We start from the raw sequence: 20,377 nt of genomic DNA on the forward strand, positions 1-20,377 counted from the left end.
GGATATTGTCCAAATGCATCTACCACTGACAGGCTTGGGGCATTGACCACCTCTCTGGTAATCCAGTTCCAGTGTGTGACTGCTCTGTTGGTAAATAAATGTTTCCTTATGTACAGTCTGCACCTCCTCTGATGCAGCTTTGAACCACTCCCATGTGTTTTGTTACCGCATAACTTGAGATACAGTTGTTCTTGAGGGCATGGTGCTAAGGAATCTGGCTAAGTCCTTCAGCCTGGCAGAGGCAAGGGTGCCAAAGCTCCGTGCTCCTGAGTCCAGCCAGTAGCGTGGCTGAGAATGTGTTCCCAGCCGGTGCACACGTGTGACTCCTGTATACATACATGACCAGCCACATAGATAACACAGCCAGAAGCACCCAGCACTCGTATGAACGGTGCCAGCGTCCTCACCTTATTCCTCTGTGGCAGCTCGGATCAGAGTATACAAATGTACATTGTGGATCTTGCCAACAGCTGTGCTTAGACACTCAATCTGCTCAGTGACTGGTCCCTGGGTCCACATCTCCACAGTTGCTGGCATGTGGACATGCAAAGCCTCAGGACCTACAGTTCCACTCCAGCTGCTGGTACAGATCCATTGCTCACACACACGTGCACAGAGCTGGCTGGGACTCCGCTGGTCCCTCCAATAGCCACCCCCCTGTGCTGGCTTGCTTTTATAAAAGTGCAGGTGTTAATGCTTGTGCACACACACACCCCCCGTCACCACACCTGGCCAGGGATCCTGGTCCTTCTGGTGGCCAACCTCCCTGTGCTCTCACTTTTAGAGACACAGGCATGTGCATACATACAGCTGACCAGGGCTCCCCTGGTCTCTCCAGTAGCTAGCTCTCTTAGAGATTTGCACATACACAAAAGTGACATGCTTTAGTGGTGGACTTGGCAGTCGTGGGGTGAAGGTTGGACTTGATGATTTTAAAGGTCTTTTCCAACCTCATTGATTCCATGATTCTAAAAGCAGGTCTTGTCCTTGGAGACCCTCAATACCCTGTGGTGTTTGGTAGCTGGCCAGAATTTCCCTGGTCCATCCAGTAGCCAAGTCTGCCTGTGGTCAGTCTCTTGGGCCACATCCCCTCTCTGTCTTAGCTCCCAGGTTACTTCACCTACTTGCCAGCTATTCTGGCTTGATCCTCGCTAGTGATCATACAATCACTTGTATGCTGACACTCATTCCTGTTTCTGGCACTATGTACACGCAGGCCCTCTGACCTGTGGTCCCACTGCAGTTGCTGGCACTTAAGTTCACTTGCTCTAATCTCCACAGTTGCTGGTATCGTGGACACACAGGCCCTTTAACCCACAGTCTGAAAGTATTCTTTCAGCTCCTAGACCTACCATTGCCCCTCTGTGTTCTACTGTGAATGTGCAGAGTAGCTTTTTATCACATAAAGTAACAGCTGTTATGTTGTGTTTATTTTTGGAAACATTTCTGTTAATACTCTGCATTGCAGGTTTAACTTTTTGTCTGTGAATTGGGCTATATCCTGTACAAATAAAACCCCAGAAGTTTTATGAACTTGGAATTATGTTGTAACTATATTTTTATCATTTTTCTTATTTGTAGGTGAAATTCTATGGTTTTTCTTTCTGAATTACTATCTGCTTTCTGAAATACTATCAGTTAATATATACGCATTAGACAGATAAAGATACCATTTGACCAAGTTGGCATATAGGATTATCAAGCTGAAGACCTCATCGCATACATAATATGCTGGTGCATGTTGAAAGCAAGCCTGTGTGTCTGTCAATCTCATCACCTTCCTGGTTTTGGTTTGTTGGGGTTCTTGGTTTTTTATTTTGTTTATTTTGTGGCTTACGTTTTCAGCTGAGCTCCTTGGAGGAAGTAATTCAAGAGAAGGAAGCTCTCCTGGAAGAGCAGGTTCACCAGCACCAAGCTGAATTGCTCAAGATAGTGGCCCAGTCAGATCTGGAAGTAGAAGTGCAGCAGGTATATTTGATATAATAATCTTATTATGGGATGAGAAAGGAAAAAAATTTTACCAGTCTGATGACACCCCAAGAGAGCAATTCCCATCTAAGTAACTCAGAAGGGGTGAGAAGAGATATGATTTGATTGTTTGGGTTTTTTGGGGATGCAGGTTTGGATTTTCAGAGTCCTAGCTTCAATACGCTCATTTGCTATCAGTTGAAAAGAAAGAACAGTTTAAAAGAAGTATTAAATTGTTGTGCTCCAGTTCCCTATTTGTGAAGCAATGGTGAGCTCATCCCACTGCACAGGGGTTCCGGAATAAGCATTAACAGAAGTTAAGCTATCCAGGCTATTAAAGTAACTGTTGTGAAAACCACGTGTATGGATGAAACCAGGAAATCCTGCCGCCTTACGTTAGCCTCCCAGATGCTGATATAGCACTGTCTTTCTCACAGAACCTGCGTACACTTCAGAGAAAGCTAGAGGAGCAGGAAGCAGCTCTGCTGGGACGAACTCAGGTGGTAGAATTGCTGCAACAGGAACTAAGTACTGCTGAACAACAAAACCAGGTACCTTTTCATGTTTTGCTTATTGCCTTACTCTCATGTGTAAGTGGTGGATGGGTCATTTGTCAGTAGCTCAGAAGATTAACTTGTTTCTGGCACCAGGTTTCCAGCATGAACTCAGCTGGGGGCTCCCTCAGTCATGTTTTAAAGCTGCAGGTTTCTATGCATAGGTTGTAGTAGGTGCAGGCAAACAAAAGGAATAGGGATGCTACAGCAGCCACCTCTAGTGACCCAGATTCTGGGCAGGTGGACAGAGACAAAATCTATCCATACTCTATGCTGCTGTTTCTGGACTGCAGTATCCTGGCCAGATCGGGGCATAGACAGATATTCTTTGGTATGTCTTGTTGAGATGATAAGATGCCATCCAGAGGGACCTGGACATGCTCGTGAGGTGGGCTGATGCCAACCTTATGAAGTTTAACCAAGCCAAGTGCAAGGTCCTACACGTGGGTGGGGGCAATGCCAGGCACAGCTACAGCTTAGGCAAAGAAGAGATTCAGAGCAGCCTGAGGAGAAGGACTTGGGGGTGTTGGTTGACGAGAAACTTAACATGACCCTGCTTCAGTGTGCACCCGCAGCCCAGAAAGCCAACCACATCCTGGGCTGCATCAAAAGAAGTGTGACCAGCAGGTCGAAGGAGGTGATCCTGCCCCTCTACTCTGCTCTCGTGAGACCTCACTTGGAGTACTGTGTACAGTTCCGGTGTCCTCAACATAAAAAGGAGATGGACCTGTTGGAGCAAGTCCAGAGGAGGGTCATGGGGATGATCAGGGGCTGGAGCAGCTCCTGTATGAAGACAAGCTGAGGAAGTTGGGGCTGTTCAGCCTGGAGAAGGCTGCGTGGATACCTCATAGCAGCCTTCCAGTATCTGAAGGGGCCCTATAAGGATGCTGGGGAGGGACTCTTCATTAGGGACTGTAGTGGTAGGACAAGGGGTAACAGGTTCAAACTTAAACAGGGGAAGTTTAGATTAGGTATAAGGAAGAAGTTCTTTACTGTGAGGGTGGTGAGGCACTGGAATTGGTTGCCCAAGGAAGTTGTGAATGCAGTTTTCAAGGCCAGGTTGGACAGAGTCTTGAGCAACATGGTTTAGTGCGACGTGTCCCTGCCCATGGCAGGGGGCTTGGAACTAGGTGATCTTAAGATCCTTTCCAACCCTAACTATTCTATGATTCTATGACGTAGCTTCTGAAGCGGTGTTGGCTCTCAGTCATTTTGGAGTGTGAAGAGAATGAGGTCAAGTTGTGCATATATGATTATATATACATGTGCCTCTTGAGACAGGATTTAGTATGCAATCTCTTCAAAGGCTTATTTGCAGATATAGGATAACTGGGTTTTGGTTTTGTTTTTTTTTTTATAATATCTGAATTTCTGAAAATAATTCTTCATCCCTTTAGAAAAATACTGTATTAATTTCATGTTAGAAGGTTGCACCATCTCTAGCCAGTCTAGTGCTGAACCTCACTTCGGTAAGTTTAACACACGCACCACTCTGTTTTCTCTTACCGTGTGTCCCAGCCAGGCTTACTGGTGGGACCTCTTGCCACCAGGAAGAGGTAATGAACCTCAGTGAGCTGATTTGTACTTGCTACTGATTACATTGCTCACCAGGGTGTTTCATGGAGCGGTGGCATGGATATCTTAATGGCATGGATGTGGGGTCCCTTGACTCCCCCTCTGTGTGTTTGACTCCCCTTATGTGCATTATAAGGTCAGACAGAGACCTTGGAACACATAAACTTGAGGCCATGTGGCTGAAGCTTTTCTTCCTGTCCATAACTAAAAAGAGCTCCTCATCAGCCTCCTCCTGAAACCAGCTATGCTGCTGTGCTGACCCTCCACAGCTCCAGGAGGAGGAAGTTGGATGAAAGGAATTCTGGCAAATGTATGGTCTCTTTCTATTCTGTGGTTGTCTTAAATCTCTGGTCAGTGTCAACCACTTTCTGGGATCTTTCTTGAAGCACTGGGCACTGTGGAGCACTCTGTTACCTCCAGTTCCCTATTTCAGCATTTTTTTTAGCCCTTTCACACACGCATTTTTATTCTGGTTTTGTTTGTTTTGTTTTGTTTTTTTTAATTGTACTGTAATTGTTGAGTCGCTTCTCTGTTGTTGTAGTCCATCCCTTTTTGGGAAGCTTTCTTTCCTCTAAAAGAGAACTCATGGCCGCTGTTCTGTTGTTTCTTTCCGTTACATTCCCCTCCTCTAAATTAAGACTTTTCTTTACCAAAATTCAGAGTTCTCGTTTCTCCCAGCATTGCTTTCTTCCAATTTGCAAATAGTAGGGTAGTTTCATTCTAACAAATTGAGATTTCTGCCGTATTTATTTCCTCCTTTCTGCTACTTAGGTGTTTGAAAAGGATTTAATGTGAAGCTTAAAATATAATTCAGGTACTTTGCCTTGGCAAGGTATTGATTTAGTTGAGAGTTAATTTCCATATCCTTTTACAGACACTCATAGGTCAGTGCCAGAAGATGGAAGTGGACCTAAGTTCCCTGAGGGATGTCCTAGAGGCAGAGAGACAACAGTCTCGGGATCTCAGAGAGAAGATGGAGCTAGAACTAGCTGAGAGGAAGCGGTCCTCCCATTGCTTGCAGGAGGAGGTGCAATGTCTCTCAGAGCAGCTGGAAGAAGCAAGAAGAGCACAAACTGAATTAGAGGCGAAGTGTAAAGACCTGGAGCAGGAGCAAAGGCTGGAGGTGGAAGAGAAAAACCTGCAGATCAGTTGTCTTAGAGTGGCTGAACAAGAGCTGCAATCTAGCCATGCTGCCCTTGTAGCTGAAAATGACCGGCTGAAACAGGATGTTGACCGGCTGTTGGTGCTGTCTGCCAACAATAGTGCTACAATACAGAAACTACAGGGTAAGCAAGCACAGCAGTTCAGTGAAGCATGTTCTCATGAGCCTAAGGATCATTGGGCTGCCTTCTATTTGTCTTTGTTTTTATAATGACTCGTAAGAAAGTCTTTGTATAACAATTCCTAATTGCATAGGAACATAGGAGAGGTTGTATTGTATCAAACTAAAGATATCTTTAGTGTGATCCCACGTTTCTGTCTTTGGCAGTGACCAAAGTCAGTTGCAAGAGGAGGAGCATAAGAGTAGGGCAGTGTATCTAGTGCTTTCCTTGTGTACTGTCCCAGCCTATGATCTTTGGAGGCTCATGGATTTCTTGAGACAGATTGAAATTTTTTAATTAATTTTTAATAACTTGTTGGATTTGTTTCTGTCAGCTTATGTAATTTCTTTTTAGATATGCCACATTCATTAGAGTCTGAATTTCTACTGAAATTATAAGTAAAACAACCAAGGAAAACACTTTCTCTGTAGTCTTGTATTAGAACTAATAACATTGATCTTGCCTCAAGCTATTATTTAAAAGGGTTTTTTTCCCAGCCCTGTTATGGCCCAAAACTGAAGCAGTGGCTGAGAGATAAGGGATCTCATATACTCTTGTGCATACATGTAAACTGGATATGTTTCAGCAAAAAAGGCAAGAACACACCCTAACTCCACTTTTTCCTCTCCATTAGATGAACTTGTACAGAAATCTGAAGAATTTGTCTGCTGTCAGAATGAGCTGAAATCCCAGTCAGTAGTGCAGGTCTCCAAATTGGAGAAACAGGTATGATCTTTTCATATCAGTCTCCTGAAATCTTCCCATATGCTGAGGAACTGAAGTGGAATTAAATGTTTGGAATTCCTTTTTGACATATTGCTTGAGAAAAGCTCTCGTGGGTTCTCTCAGCTGATGTGCAGACAATTTATAACTATGGAAGCCTGGGAAGAAATAGGAGTCAGTCTGAGTAATTTAGAAGTTTCTAATTGGTTTGGTTCACTGAAAGGTTAAAAACTAAAGTGTATGTATAAACTGTATTGAAATTTATCTTTCTCCTCTCTGTCCTATGTTTAAATAGGATGAAACAACTTCACAGGAAAAAATAATAGATCAGGAAGATCAGAAAGGGACTTCACTTCTACCCACGGAAAACTTGGGAAGACAGGAGGCTGAAGGTGGTATGATTATCCTTACCTATTTTAATATTCTTGAAGTATTTAAGAATTATTCTTTCGTATTTTTAGCTAATAAACATGACCGTGGTTACTGGTTCGTTATGCTTTTGTTGCCAAGGTCTTAAAAAAACCCTATATGATTCTTTCCCGTGATTAAAGTAGAATTTAATTCTAAAGGGAAGAGGAACTATTTGAATCTCAGGCAGTGAACAGACTGAAAGAACTAAATAAGTAAACCATCTGGACTGTGCATCATAGGCCTGCCTGCATGGTGGTGTCCTGTGATACGAAGCGATGGTTGGTGTTTTGACCATGAGTCAGAGCGGGTAGAACTTGTTACCTGTATGGTTCATGTGTTTCATGTTCCTGCGTGTATGATTTATGGTGATACATGCAAAGAACGGGTAGAAGACATGAAAAAACTAGGATGAAGGCAAGGAGGTAGTGTTATGTGCTTGCAGGCTTTTCCAGAAAAGGGTGCCAAGATTGGCTTCATTTTGATAGGCATATTAAGTTCAGTGAATGATTCTGGTTTATTGGGTTTCTTGTTCCTTTAATGTCAGTTATGCCTAGGGATGGTGGGATAATTTTTTTTATTCCAAGACACTGTGCACTAGCACCTTCTTAGATTGTACAAAACAAGATGGAACTGCAGTAGCAGCTCCTCCCTGATACGAAATGCTGACAATCTGCATGTGGTGCCCCTGGGGAGGGTATTTTTGATAACTTTTGTTGAAACAGTAAAGGGCCCATACATGTGCCACATTAAAACCAAGAAAAAGACAACTTGGTTTTGAGTGTCTAGGCATGCAGGCTGGTAGCAGTAATGTCACCACTCTGTCAGAATTGTAGTATAAAAAGATGAATTCCCATAGTTTTTGACTTCAGAGTATGGTGTGATAGTAAATAGTATTGGTCTCAGTATGAATCCTTGAGGGACAGCACTCGTTACAGGTTTCGGCTTGCACATGGAGCCATTGACTAATAACTCTTTGCACACAGCCATCCAGCCAGTTTCTTATCCATCTAATAGTCCATCCATCAAACCTATATCTCTGCAATTTAGTGTCAAGAATGTTGGCGGGGGGATCATATCAAAGGCCTTACAGAATTCCTGCTTCTAATCTGATATCATGCCCGGAGTTAAGACTGAGTATATCCAAAACATACCTGGAAGGATTCCATCAACTTTCTTAAAAAGCAAGTCCTTCCTCCATGGAAAGAATTCTACCTGAACAATGCAGTGACTTTTAGAACTTCACTGTCACATCACTTAAAAGGTCTTTCCCATTACACGTTTGCCTACATGTTTACTTCAAAAAAGCTGATTTTTGTTGTAAATCTGTTTCCAGTGGGTGTCTTGAACACTTGGTTACTGACTTATTTTTTAGTTTTAACACTAGGAGATGTAATTTCTTAAAAATTAAAAAAAAAAACCCAAACAACAAACCAAACCCCACGCCAAAAGATGAAATGGAAACATGTAAAAAATCATCGTCTTTCAAACCTACTCTGTAGGTTCTAAATATTTTATTATTCCTCTTCATCTCCTGATGACGTTTTAATTTGTCAGTCTTATTTCAAGTGGGGTGCCTAAAACTGCCCACAATACTCCAGTCCTAACTTGAGTGGAATGAAGAAATTGTGGCTAGTGCACACTGAATGAAGTAATTGTGGTGGTGGGTGCACCATCTCTGGAGACATTCCAGGCCAGGCTGGATGTAGTTCTGGGCAACCTGATCTAGTTGAAGATGTTCCTGCTCATTGCAGGGGGTTGGATTAGATGGGCTTCCCTTCCAAACCAAACTATTCTATGATTCAACAAATGCTTCCAAACTGCTTAACTATCATTTTCTAACATGTAAACATTTTTTAAGTATTTGCACAGTCTTTTAATTTTCACGGGCTTAGCAGCCCGTTTTACTAGTATCTCTCTTGCTGTCTTTACTGGCCACCTCAATTCCTTCATCTTTTCTCGAAGCAGCCCTTTGAGCGATTGAATGTCTCTGAGTTTACCTTTTTCTACTTTCCCCTCTACACTAAGAAAATAGACAAGAGTTAATAGTTAATAGTTGGACTCGATGATCTTAAGGGTCTTTTCCAACCTAAATGATTCTATGATGCTATCATCTTCAGGAAAAGCCTATGAAATTTAGCCAGTTTCAAAGATAGCAAGCATCTGGATTGGGAGCGCAAGATTGCTTTTCAGAGTCACTATATAGATAATTTAACACTAGGTATAAGGCTTTCCCTAGTTCAGTTAGTGGAAGAAAAAGTTGTTAAAAGACTACAGTATGGTATGACTTGATAAAGGAAAGCCATTTCCACTGCAAAGAGACAGACTGCTTTCCAGATGTTAGAATTTGCAAAACCAATTCATCTGAGCCTCCTCAAAATACATACTTTTAACTTGCCAAATACCATTTTGTATGGTCAATTATATATAGAAAAGGGTTTAAAAAGGCACAAAATAAAACATTGTACCATATGTTAATGCTGTGTTGTCATGGTTTAACCCCAACTGCCAACTAAGTCCCACACAACTGCTTGTTCACACCGCAGCCAGTGGGACAGGGAGGAGAATTGGAAAAAGGGTAAATCCATGGGTTGAGATAAGAACAGTTTAGTTATTTAAATAAAGTACAATATAATACTACAACTGATAATAATGAAAAGGGAAATAACAGAAGGAGAAAGATAAAACTGAAAAAAACCCAACCCCAAAACAAACCAGAAACTGACAAACAACAGTGATGCACAGTACAATTGCTCAGCATCCGCTGCAGAAGGATTAACTCTGGAAGTTAATTCTGAAGTTTCTGAAGAAAATGAACTCTGTTACAGCTGAAACCAGGACATATGTCCTCTGAATGCTCAGAATTGGAAAGTACAAGATTTTTACCCCTAACAGAACAGAGATTGAAGGCAGCAAGTCATTTCATCACATACAGTAGCATACCTAAGATAAATCTATGTTATTGTATATGCCAGTTTACAGAAATGTAAGTGTAAAAATATTCTGAGTCAAACAGCAGCTGAGTTCTTGCACCAATCTTGACTTGGACCATAGCCCTTGAGTGTCTTATTTGTCTCTAATCTTAACAATTTGCCATTTCATTTTTAGCCAAATAAAATTTAAAACATTTTGCTACAATAGTTCTTTCTTTTCTCTCCTTTATAAAATTGTTTCTTAAACTTGAAACTCTATCAGCTGTCCTTTAATTGTTATTTTCTAAAAGGTGCTTAAACCAGCATGTTCTTTTGGTGGTTTGCATAAAAAAAAAAAAGACCCAAGACAAAACAAATTGTCCAATGACAAACTATAGAATCATAGAGTGGTTTGGGTTGGAAGGGACATTCAAAGCTCATCTAGTCCAACTCACATGCAATGAGCAGGGACATCTTCAACTAGATATGAGTTTATATAATTTATATATCTCCACTACTAGTGTTACTAACAGCCGTGTGCCTTATTCTTGAAAGCTCCTGGAAGAATATCCTGTTTCTCTTTAAATCAGATTTTTAATTTTCAAAGAAATTGTTTGTGTTTGAATATTTCAGAAATACCAAACTTTCAACTTGTTCTCCAGGAGCCTCAGCAAGGAGCTGTGATGGTCACAGAAAATGCAAAGCAGGTAATTATTAAGCTGCTGAAATAAGCTAAAATTAAAATAGGTCAAGGACTGGTCTTAAAACAGCTAAGCTGTTGTGGCCTTTTTTAACAATCCTCTTTGGAAGGTTATTATTAACTGGATTAATGATGAAAGATAGAAATAGCTTCCAAATACTGCTTGTACTATCTTCTGATCAGATTGTACTTCCCTTTGCCTGCTGTGTGGAATTCCTGTGTCCTTCATCCACCCAATCCATATTCATGCTATTTTCTGCCTCTTATGAGGCAGTTCTTCAGCAAAACCGTAGGCTAAACTAAGGTAAATCTCAGGAAATAAAATTCCAAAGGTTCAGCAGCCATTGTAGGATGGCAGCCAACCCTATCCATTCCCACTGCCTTGATGGGGATCTGGCAGACTGACTGGAGCAAGCCGAGTTCTCTTTAAGTGGGAGACAACTAGACTCTGTTAGTATTCTTCCATTGTGAACAGCTGCAGGTACAATCACAGTCAGTCTGTTGGTGAGAACAGTGCAGGGTTACATACCTGCTGCTTTGCTTTATACCCAGTCAGCACGGTGATGGAGATGACTGCCTCTGTATGTCTTTGGTAAGAACTTGTAGAATTGTTAGCTTAGAGCAAGGCCTGGGCTCTTTCCAGACTGCTCCACTCTGTTCCAACCTGCCAGCAGGGGGAAGAAAATGCTGTGTTTTGTCTACTATATTTCTCTCCAACAAAGAGTTAATAGTATATATATTACTGTGAAGTATTAGGGCAAAAGTTGAAATTTGGGACTTATGTTGGAACTGGAGAAGGCATTTTGAGTCAGGTCATTCTGCTTGACTTCAGACCGTTATATTCCAGCTGCCTGTAGTTGAGGTTGTAAGCTAAGAGATCAACGGGTACACTCACACATCCATGCAGATGCGGTCTTTTCAAGGGCAGATATGAGCCTTTGAGCTATTTTCTAGAGCCCCTTTTATAGACAGTGGAGGTAATGGGTTCTTTAGCATATGATTCACTTAGTCCAAGGTGGGTGTTGAAAATGGGTGTCGTGGTTGAGACCCAGCCAGTAACTCGGCACCACACAGCTGCTTGCTCGCCCGCTTCCCTAGGTGGAATGGGGAGGGGAATCAGAAGAATGTAAAACCCATGGGTGGAAATAAGAGCAGTTTAATAACTAAAGTACAATATAATACTACTACTACTACTAATGATAATGATAAGGGAACTAACAAGGGGAAACTAAAAGGGGAAAGGAAAAATGAAGAATAACCAGCAGGGATGCCTAATACAATTGCTCAGCACCCACTGACCAATACCAAGCCCGACCTGAGCAGCAATCTGTCCCTTCCGGGTAACTACTCCCAGTTTCTATCCCAGCATGACGTGGAATATGGAATATCTGTTTGGCTAGTCTGGGTCAGGTGTCCTGTCTCTTATCCCTCCTGGCTCAAAGAGTCAATGATTTCAACCCTGGAATTGTCCATTTCAATGTCTTAATTACAAAAAGAGCGTAGCTAAATAGCTTGCATGTAAGAATTTACACTTGGACACCTATATTGTGCACTTCTGCATCTTACCCATGACTTTAGGCCAAGATACATGTGGATCCAAACCTGGTTCAGGGGTTTGGGTCATGTGCACAAGTTATTTCGATGCATACAATGCATTCCATTTCAGTGCTTGGAGCTTGCAAAGGCAAAGTGCTCTAGAAATTTGGGTTAGCGATTTCCTTCTGACCTGTTAGTGCCTTGGACTTATATTCTAGGTATTTACAGCAAAAGTAAATTCTGAACGCTTCATTTTGTTTTCAGTCTTTCCATCATTGGGCTGGGTAGGGGTTTTTTTACTTGCTTTTTTTGGAGTGGGAGTGAGTAGCTTTTTTTAGGGACACTTTACTTAGTTCTGACTTGTAGTCTTTTTGTATTCTATTTCAAACCCTTTCCCACAGAAGTAGTACTAACAATGCCAATTGTTTGGTGTGGTGAAAGCCAGCGTGTGTTGGGAACTAGCCAGAAATACTGCTGTTCAATTTAGGTGCACTTTAACTTGTAAGTGGACTTTTCAGAATGAAGAAATTAGTAGATTAAGTCTCAGTTCTTGTATGGATGTCAACAGCAAACTAACCAATTTCCTGAGCACTTTATTCAGCATCTTTGTGTGGGTAAAAAGAGTTTGTGAAATAGCAAAATCTCCTCGCTTTTTCCAGTGTGTTCTGTCTTGTTCAACAGTCAGGTTCTGTCCTGTCTGACAGAGAAGCAGGAGATGTACAGTGGTTAATAGATTGTTGTGGGGTGGTTTGTTATCTGTGTGGTGAAGCCTAGGGTTAGAACTTTCCTAGGAAGACTCCAGATTCTTTATCTGCTGGAATAGTGAGGCACAATGAGTATAGTGACAAACACATGACTTCTCACCTTCTCTGCTCGGGTGGTTCAGTGAAAGATTATGGATCTGTAGTGAGTCTCTTTGAAGCAGTAAAGGTGGGAAGGAAGTTAGTAGAATCTGCATTCATCAATATCATAACCTGCTGAGATAGGTCTTAGTCTCTTGCTTAACATCAAAACCAATTTTTACCTATTTTTAAAAATACATTTCTTTAGGCATGAGATTTACATCTAAAGTTGGGACTGATAGTTTTTCTTAAAGCTTGGCAGAGCAGCAGGCAGCTAAGATACCTGTCTTCTAATGCAAAGATCAAAACTAAGTATTTTTTCTTCAACCAATAGAACAAAAAAGTTGGACCTGAGGTGAAATTGCAAGACCTGCAGACTCTGGAAGCTCCAGCCTCTTACATAGACTGCTCTTCTACAGGTGAGGACACAGAATAAGGCATGTGACAAGAAAATTCTGGAAATCTGAGAAGTTTCAGGGACAAATCTAAGGTGATTTGGAAAGAGGATCTTTGAAGTCAGAATCTAAAGATGTATAGGGCATAGAAAAGATGCACATGAGGTAGAAGAGAACATTGTAATGTGGGCTGGATGGGATATATCAGAAGAGAAGAAAGAAGTGGTTCCTGAGAGAGGAGGAGAGAAGGGTTTGAAGGAGAGTGCGTTTGTAGATGCAAAGGTTGATGTATAAGACATGGAAGAGAATTAAGATAAGATGAAGTAGTGGGTTCCTCGCTGCAAGCCAGCAAATGTCTTTTTATGTCTGGAATTACCACCACCCCACTAACCCAAATTAAAAAAAACCCCAACCAACCAGCCAAACAACAACAAAAAAACCCAAAGCCCCAACAAACCAAACCGATCTGCTACCTGGTTCACTTATCTCTTTACCTCTTAATTCTTCTGTAGAGGTTAGATATAGTGCAGACTTAGGTGATGCCAGCATGCAGCACATGCAGGAGGTTTTGTATATGCAGAGGTATTGGGAATGTCTGGTGCAATGCAGGTTCAAAATCTTTTGGTTGGGTTTTGGTTTTTTTTTGTCTTTCTCACCTTGGAAACTAGAGAAGCTTCAGTCTCATCTATTGTCTCCATTTACCGACTGACTTTACATGCAACGTGTTATGCTGGTGGTGTTCTTTTTATCACTAGGTGTGTCAGAAGTGCTGGTGAATTCTGAAGTGCAAAAGCCTTTTGATGACACTTCAGTGCTCCCTGAGGTACAAATTTAGTCTGGAACTTTTTTTCCCTCTTGGTATTGTATGCATCTGTGTTTAGTTTAAAAGCCCCAGAGAGCTGTTTTATTAATATCCTGTAACTTAAAGTGGTTATAGTGACACTGCAACAGGTTGTAAGAGAGAGCTCTGCTTTAGTGGTTCCCGATAAATTGTTTCTGCCCTCCAGACCAAGGAACGGACTGATGAGCCTTTCAACACAGGAAGTTGACTTATTGGTGGGCTGCTGATCCATGTTTTCTGGGAAGAATTTGTGACTGCTTTTCTTTGGTTACCTGTTTTTGAGGGTGGGAGGAAACCTTAAGGTAATTCTTATTTGGAAAAAGCCAAGCACTTTGGTGCAGGTGCTTTGTCTAGTGCTCTCACTTTGAGGTGGACACTGGTGGGAATATGGGCTTCTACACTCTTTCTTTGCTGTGTTAAATTGACAAATAGAATGGGGAGCAAAACCTCCTCATTTAGAGACTATGGATAGGATGCCAGGAAAATGTGGCTGGATAAGTACACTGGAGGGCTTCTGAGAATCACAGCAGAATTGAAATTTTTCAGAATCATACTGTCTTGTAATCAAGAGAGAAATAAGGGGATAGGAAGTTATAGTTATGGTCTAATCCTAAAGCCAGAATCTTTCATGCTGCAACTTCAGAACTGAAATGAACAGAAATGACCTGACAAATCCTCCTGTTATTAGAGAGCTACTATTTATTTCAATAGCCAGCTCAAAGAAGGGTATCCTTAAACTAAATGGGGAAAGCAGATACTTCACAGGATTCAAAGGAAAATTGAAACCTATTACTTTATTTTAGGCAAGAACAGATGCCTTTCCCAATGGAAGTGAGCAGTTTACTGAGGAAAGTTGTCCACCTGAAATTCTAGAATATCTTGCTGCAGAGAAACAGAAAGAACTGTCAGGTTTGCTGCTGGAACTGAAAGAAGCCCAAGAAGAAATAAATTTTCTGAAAAGGCAGCTCAAGGGCCCAAATGGTCCAACTTCTACAGGTAACCAAACAGGAGAAGGTAATTCCCAGATACGGTTTCTTGAGGGGGAAGAACAAAAGGCTTCAGATACACAAAATGAGTTTGGCAGTAGCTCATTACTGAGAGAAATAGAAATTGGAGTGCTTCAGGAAACCAGAATCGATCTTCAAGAAGTGCCCCAGGGGAGTACTGTCCCCTGCAGAGAGGAGATAGAGGCAATGCAAGAGTCTACAGCAGATCCAGAGCCTGGCATCTCTCAATCTCAAGAACTGATCAAGTTGCAAAACCAAACTAGCGAACTGCAAATAGTTCTGCAGAAATCAGAAGAATCTTATAAGAAAGATCTAGGAGAAAAAGATGCAGAAATAAATAGGCTTAACCAGTTGGCTGAGGAATACAGAAAAAAAATAGAGGATTCTGACAGTGCATTTTGTGTTTTGATTGAAGAACGAGATCAGCTCCTGTGTCAGATGAAGGAACTTTCTACCATAACAGAACTGAAAGAGCAAGTGAGGCAACTTGAGGACAATCTAGCTCTTTCAGAAAAGCAGAGACTGTCAGACAGTCAAAGCAGTCTTCTCAGAGAACAAATCCAGAGCCTTAGAAATGAATTTAAATCCAAGGAGATAAAAATTGAAGCTTTGCAAAAAGACTTGGATGAAGCACAACTTCAGCTTTCTGACCAGGACGTGCAACTAAAACGTCTGAGAAGCCAGATTGAGAAGAAAGAATGTGAAGTACTTGATCTAGAACAGCTTTTGAGGAAGAGTACAGCTGAGATAAAAGAACTTTGCCAAAACTTAGCCTCAAAGGGGCAAGAAGCAGCAAGTCTAGAACAGCTTGTTGCTGAACACACCAGCTCCATAGAGAGCCTGCAAAAAGCTTTGCTGGAGAAAGACCAACAGATGACAGAGATCAGTGTCAGCATGTCTGATAAAATGGTTCTGCTGAATGAAGAGAAATTTTCTCTAGGAAATGAGCTGAAGAGTCTGAAAGAGCAAAGGAGTCTGTTACTAAAGTATCAGGAAGAAAAAGACCAAAACATAGAAGCAAAAGATATATGTCTGAAATGTGGGACATCTGAGCACCAGTATGAGACAGAGGCAGTGTGTAAAGACACTGAGGTGTTAGTAAATAAAGTTGAACTTCTGAAAAAAGAAAACGAGCAAGTAAAGCGGAAGTTGCAAGCAGCACTTGCTAACAGGAAGGAGCTTCTGAAGAAAGTTAGCAAACTGGAGAATGAGTTAGTACACTTGCAAAGAGAACATGAATTGGAACCCTCAGTGACTCAAGCAGCTGAAGGGGAAGAAAATTCAACAAGTGTGATAAGCAGAGAAGTGAATATTGGAAACCAGCCCAGTATAGATTATCTAAGTCAGCTGCTTTCTGAAAAGGAATCTGAGTTGCAGAGCATCCGGAAAGACCTGCGAGATAAAGAAACAACTGAAGCACAATTGCAGGCAGTGATTGAGGAGATGAGGCGAAGCTTGCAAGGTAGGACAAACATTGTTCCAGTTAAAGATGAAATCATGGGGAGTCAGACAATTGCTGACAAAAATGTTGAGACCAATAAAAGCCCAAAAGATAATGAAGAAAATGAAAAAAATACTTCAGAAGTTAAAAATCTTGAAGAAAACCAAAAGTCTGCTCTGAAAGAGAGAATTTCAGCTCTTGAACAAGAAAAAGAACAACTTCAAAAAAAACTTCAGGAAGCTCTGGCATCTCGCAAAGACACTATAAAAAAAGCTCAAGAAAAAGACAGGCATCACAGAGAACAGCTGAAACAGCAGAAAGATGATTACAACATCCTACAAGAAAAATTTGATAAGCAAAGCAAAGAGAAAGAGAGCATCCAAGCTCAGCTCAGACAACTCCAAGAACAGAAAGGATCAAGAGAGAGTGTTCTTTTAAATCCAGGAGGGTTGGATTCTTCATGCACAGAAGCAGAAAATACAACAAATAACAAGCTTGTACAAGTTGCAGATGTTTCTGGGGAAGAGGAAAAACTTGAAAAATTGTGGATGAAGAAGGAAGAATTGGAATATAATCTTAGCCATATGCAAAGTGAACTTGCTTGCAAATCAGAATTAGTCTTTCATTTGCAAGAGCACACAGCACAGTTGTTTCTGGAGATAGAAAGGCTGAAGAGAACCTCTGATCAAGCTGAGGCTAAAGCAGCAAGTCTTCAGGCAGAATTGGAGATGAGTCGAGCAAAAATTTCGAGAGAGGGCAGTCTGGAAGACCTGAAAACACTTATACACAAAAAGGATGAAGAAATTGAATTTCTTAATTTGCAGTTAAGGGAGAAAAGTGAGGCTCTCAGTAATGTGCAGGCACAGTTGCTGGAAAAAGAGGATTCAGTCAAGAAACTATGTAGTCAATTGGAAACTCAAGCTCAGGTACATGAGGAGCAAAGCAAGCGACTGCAAACAGAGTTACTTGAAATTCAGGAGAAGCAAGATGATCGTGCAGAAGCAGCTAAACAGAAGAATCAAATGCAGAGAAAGTTGCAAGCTGCACTTATCTCTAGAAAAGAGGCACTAAAGGAGAGCAGATCTCTAAAAGAGGAGCTGGCTAATGCAAAAATTACTATTGAAAATCTTTGTGTCAAGTTGACAAATATGGAAAGCCAAATATGTGGCCACGTTAAAGAAAGGGATACTTTAACAGAAAAGTTAGCAGGCCTCACTGAAGAGCGAGAAAAACTTATTGCAGAAGTTGATAAAGTACTTACAGAAAATCAGAATCTTGATGGATGCTGTAAAAACCTGACATTTACTCTGGATAAAGTTGTTTTAGAGAAGGAGAAGCTGGAGAAGGAGATGGGATCCTTGAAATGCTTTCAAGCTGCTGAGTGTTCTGAGTGGCATGAGAAATACAGGGAGCTTCAGAAAGAATATGAAACTCTCCTGCAGTCCTATGAGAATGTGAGTAATGAGGCTGAGCGGATTCAGCATGTTTTGGAAACTGTTAGGCAGGAAAAACAGGAAATCTTCATTAAGTTGAAAAGCGTTGAAGCAAAAAAAGAAGAAACAGATAAGCAGCTACAGGAAGCTGGACAAGAAATTGATGGAATGAAGGAGAAAATGAGGAAATTTGCAAAATCAAAGCAGCTAAAGATCCTGGAACTAGAGGAGGAGAATGAGAAGCTTAGAGCAGAGATGCATTTTACAGATGGAGAGCCACACAGGACTGTAGATGTCGTTACAAACGCTAACATGAAAGAAGATCTGGAGAGCTCTAGGAGGGATTACCAGTCTCTTTCTACTCAGCTTGAGACAGTAATGGCTGAAAAGAAGTCTCTTAGTCAAGAGATCACAGACTTAAAGCGTCAGTTGCAGTTAGCAGAATCTAAGCTGAAGGAAAGCAGAGAACTGTTAGACAAGTATGTTTCTCAGAAGACAATAGAGGAAGAAACAAATGAGGCAGTTCTCACACCACCACCAGTGGAGAGGACTGAAAATCAAGTGGACATAAGTTTTAGACCAGAGTCGTCTCCTGCAGAGCTGGAACAAAATGCAATTGGAGGTAGTAGTACTTGTGAAGATCTTGGTACCTACATACAGCAGATAGCTGAGCTCACAAAGCGAATCACGGAACTAGAAGATAATAGGAGGGCTTCAGAGCAACAGCTGGATGACATCCACGTGTGTGCTGAGACTTTAGCAGGTGAGAAAAGGGCTTTAGAGACCCAAATGGAAGAGAAAGTCCATGAATTGAATGCTTTTCAGGACACAGTTGCAAAGATGGAACAAACAGTCCAAAAAGCCAAAGATGACCTCATCAGGATGACAGAACTGAAGGACACACTACAGGCTGAGAAGGATGATTTGGAAGAAAGGCTCATGAATCAACTGGCAGAACTTAATGGCAGTATTGGAAACTATCAGCAGGATGCAAAAGACTTGCAGATCAAAAATGAGCAACTGCAACATGAGCTTCAGGGTTTGCAGAGAATGGTGCATGAACTGGAGGAGGAGAAATGTCAGATGGCAAAGGAGAACAGTAAAGCAAGTTCAGAAAAGCAAAAGGAATTTGTAGAAAAGTTAAAATGCAGTTGGAGGGGAGACAGCAGCACATATGTAAAGGAACTTCAGGAACTGCTGAAACAGAAACAGCAGGAGATTAAGCAGCTGCAGAAGGACTGTATTAAAAGCCAGGAAAAGAACAGTAGTTTAGAAAGAACTGTTAAAGCTCTGGAATTTCTGCAGAGTGAGTCTCAGAAAGAGATAGAAGCAGCCAAGGAGACTTTAGCTAAAGCAGTTCAAGACACTAAGAAAGCCCAGGCAGAACTTGCTCTCTGCAGAGTAGTACTGGATGACACCCAGAGTGAGGCAGCAAGGGTTCTAGCAGAGAGTGCCAAAGTGAAAGAAGAGTTGCAGGCAAACAAAGAGAATATTAAAATTCAAATGAAGAAAAAAGATGAAGACTTTGAGAGAAGACTGGAGCAGGAAAAAGACAAGCACTCAAAAGAAATTAAAAGTGTGGAAGAAAAGCTAGCAGCTTTGCAGAGGGAGAAGGACTACCTGGAAACGACTGTTTGTGATCTTCAAAACTCATTGAAGACAAAGGATCAAGAAGCCAAGCAATTGGAAGGCAACCTAAACAAAACACTAGCCCAGCTTGCAGCCTTCACCAGGAGCATGTCTTCCCTTCAGGATGACAGGGATAGAGTAATAGATGAATCAAAAACATGGGAGAAAAAATTCACTGAAACTATTCAAAAGAAGGAGGAAGAAATACGTTCAAAAGAGGAAACTTGTGTTGCTCTAAAGGACCAAATGAAGCAGATGACCATACATGTGGAAGAACTTCAGACTCATATATCCAGGTAAAGAAAGTGATAATGACTCAGCTGGTATTCTTGTATTTCCTTTTGACAAGCCAGCAACTATGGGTGAGCTGGGAATCCCCTTTCCTTTTGCAGTATACCAGAAAGAATTTGGAGTATGTAAATATGCTAAAAGTCACACATGATTGGCAAAACTAATGAATGCCTGAGATGGAGAGCAGAATTAGTCTTCCTGCTAAAGCCATAAACATAAAGCTTGTCATCTGGATCACTTATGTTTGGATGGAAAAGAGGTTTGGAGTTATGTTGTAGGGAGTTACTATGTATTTGTTGTGTGCACAAGGATTAAGGGAGTACCTGTATTAAATCTATTCTCTATGACAAGCAGCAGCCATCCGAATACTATCTGGAGTCTTTATTAATCTCAAATTGGAAATAGATTCTTTTGTATAGAGTTGTTGCATTCAGAGGTTAAACTTGGCAGGTCAAGAGAGCATTGGGATACATAATTCCAGTCTAATCCCAAAATAGATTTTGAGGGGAAAATGTACATCTGGGAATTTCCAAAACTCAAACCTAAACTGTTCTTACATGACTAAAATTGTTCTATAAAGTTTGTGATCAAAATACTGTATCTTAGCATGCTGGACCATGAAATGAACATAAAGCATATGAGAACAGCAATTTCATTGAAATTTGTTTGTTTGTTAGCTGCAGTGGATGACAGAAAAGGATTTTAATGAGGAGAGGCTCCATTTCTCATTTAATGAGAAAGGAGGCTTAACCTCCTCCATTTCTTCAATATAGACATAAAGATTAATCTCACTGGCCACT

At 41.2% G+C, this 20,377-nt stretch overlaps 1 protein-coding gene across 21 annotated transcripts in view; it reads left to right on the forward strand.

Annotated features, from left to right (window-relative positions):
- Positions 1–20,377, forward strand: part of GOLGB1 (golgin B1) — a 46,265-nt gene that overhangs the window by 8,570 nt on the left and 17,318 nt on the right. For 17 of the 21 annotated variants that reach the window (XR_003989475.1, XM_030472118.1, XM_030472120.1 and 14 more), the window contains 9 exons: positions 1,846–1,968; positions 2,406–2,519; positions 4,972–5,383; positions 6,054–6,145; positions 6,438–6,537; positions 10,096–10,169; positions 12,875–12,959; positions 13,691–13,758; positions 14,580–19,582. Coding sequence is in view for 20 of the 21 variants with exons in the window: in XM_030472118.1 (XP_030327978.1) it covers positions 1,846–1,968; positions 2,406–2,519; positions 4,972–5,383; positions 6,054–6,145; positions 6,438–6,537; positions 10,096–10,169; positions 12,875–12,959; positions 13,691–13,758; positions 14,580–19,582 (6,071 nt within the window). In the remaining variant the exon portion in view is untranslated. Of the gene's footprint in view, positions 1–1,832; positions 1,969–2,405; positions 2,520–4,971; positions 5,384–6,053; positions 6,146–6,437; positions 6,538–10,095; positions 10,170–12,874; positions 12,960–13,690; positions 13,759–14,579; positions 19,583–20,377 lie in introns of all 21 variants that reach the window. The other 4 variants (XM_030472123.1, XM_030472113.1, XM_030472114.1 and 1 more) reach the window with 3 other exon arrangements.

Source organism: Strigops habroptila, chromosome 3 (genome assembly GCF_004027225.2).
Source record: "Strigops habroptila isolate Jane chromosome 3, bStrHab1.2.pri, whole genome shotgun sequence".
Classification (NCBI taxonomy): Eukaryota; Metazoa; Chordata; class Aves; order Psittaciformes; family Psittacidae; genus Strigops; species Strigops habroptila.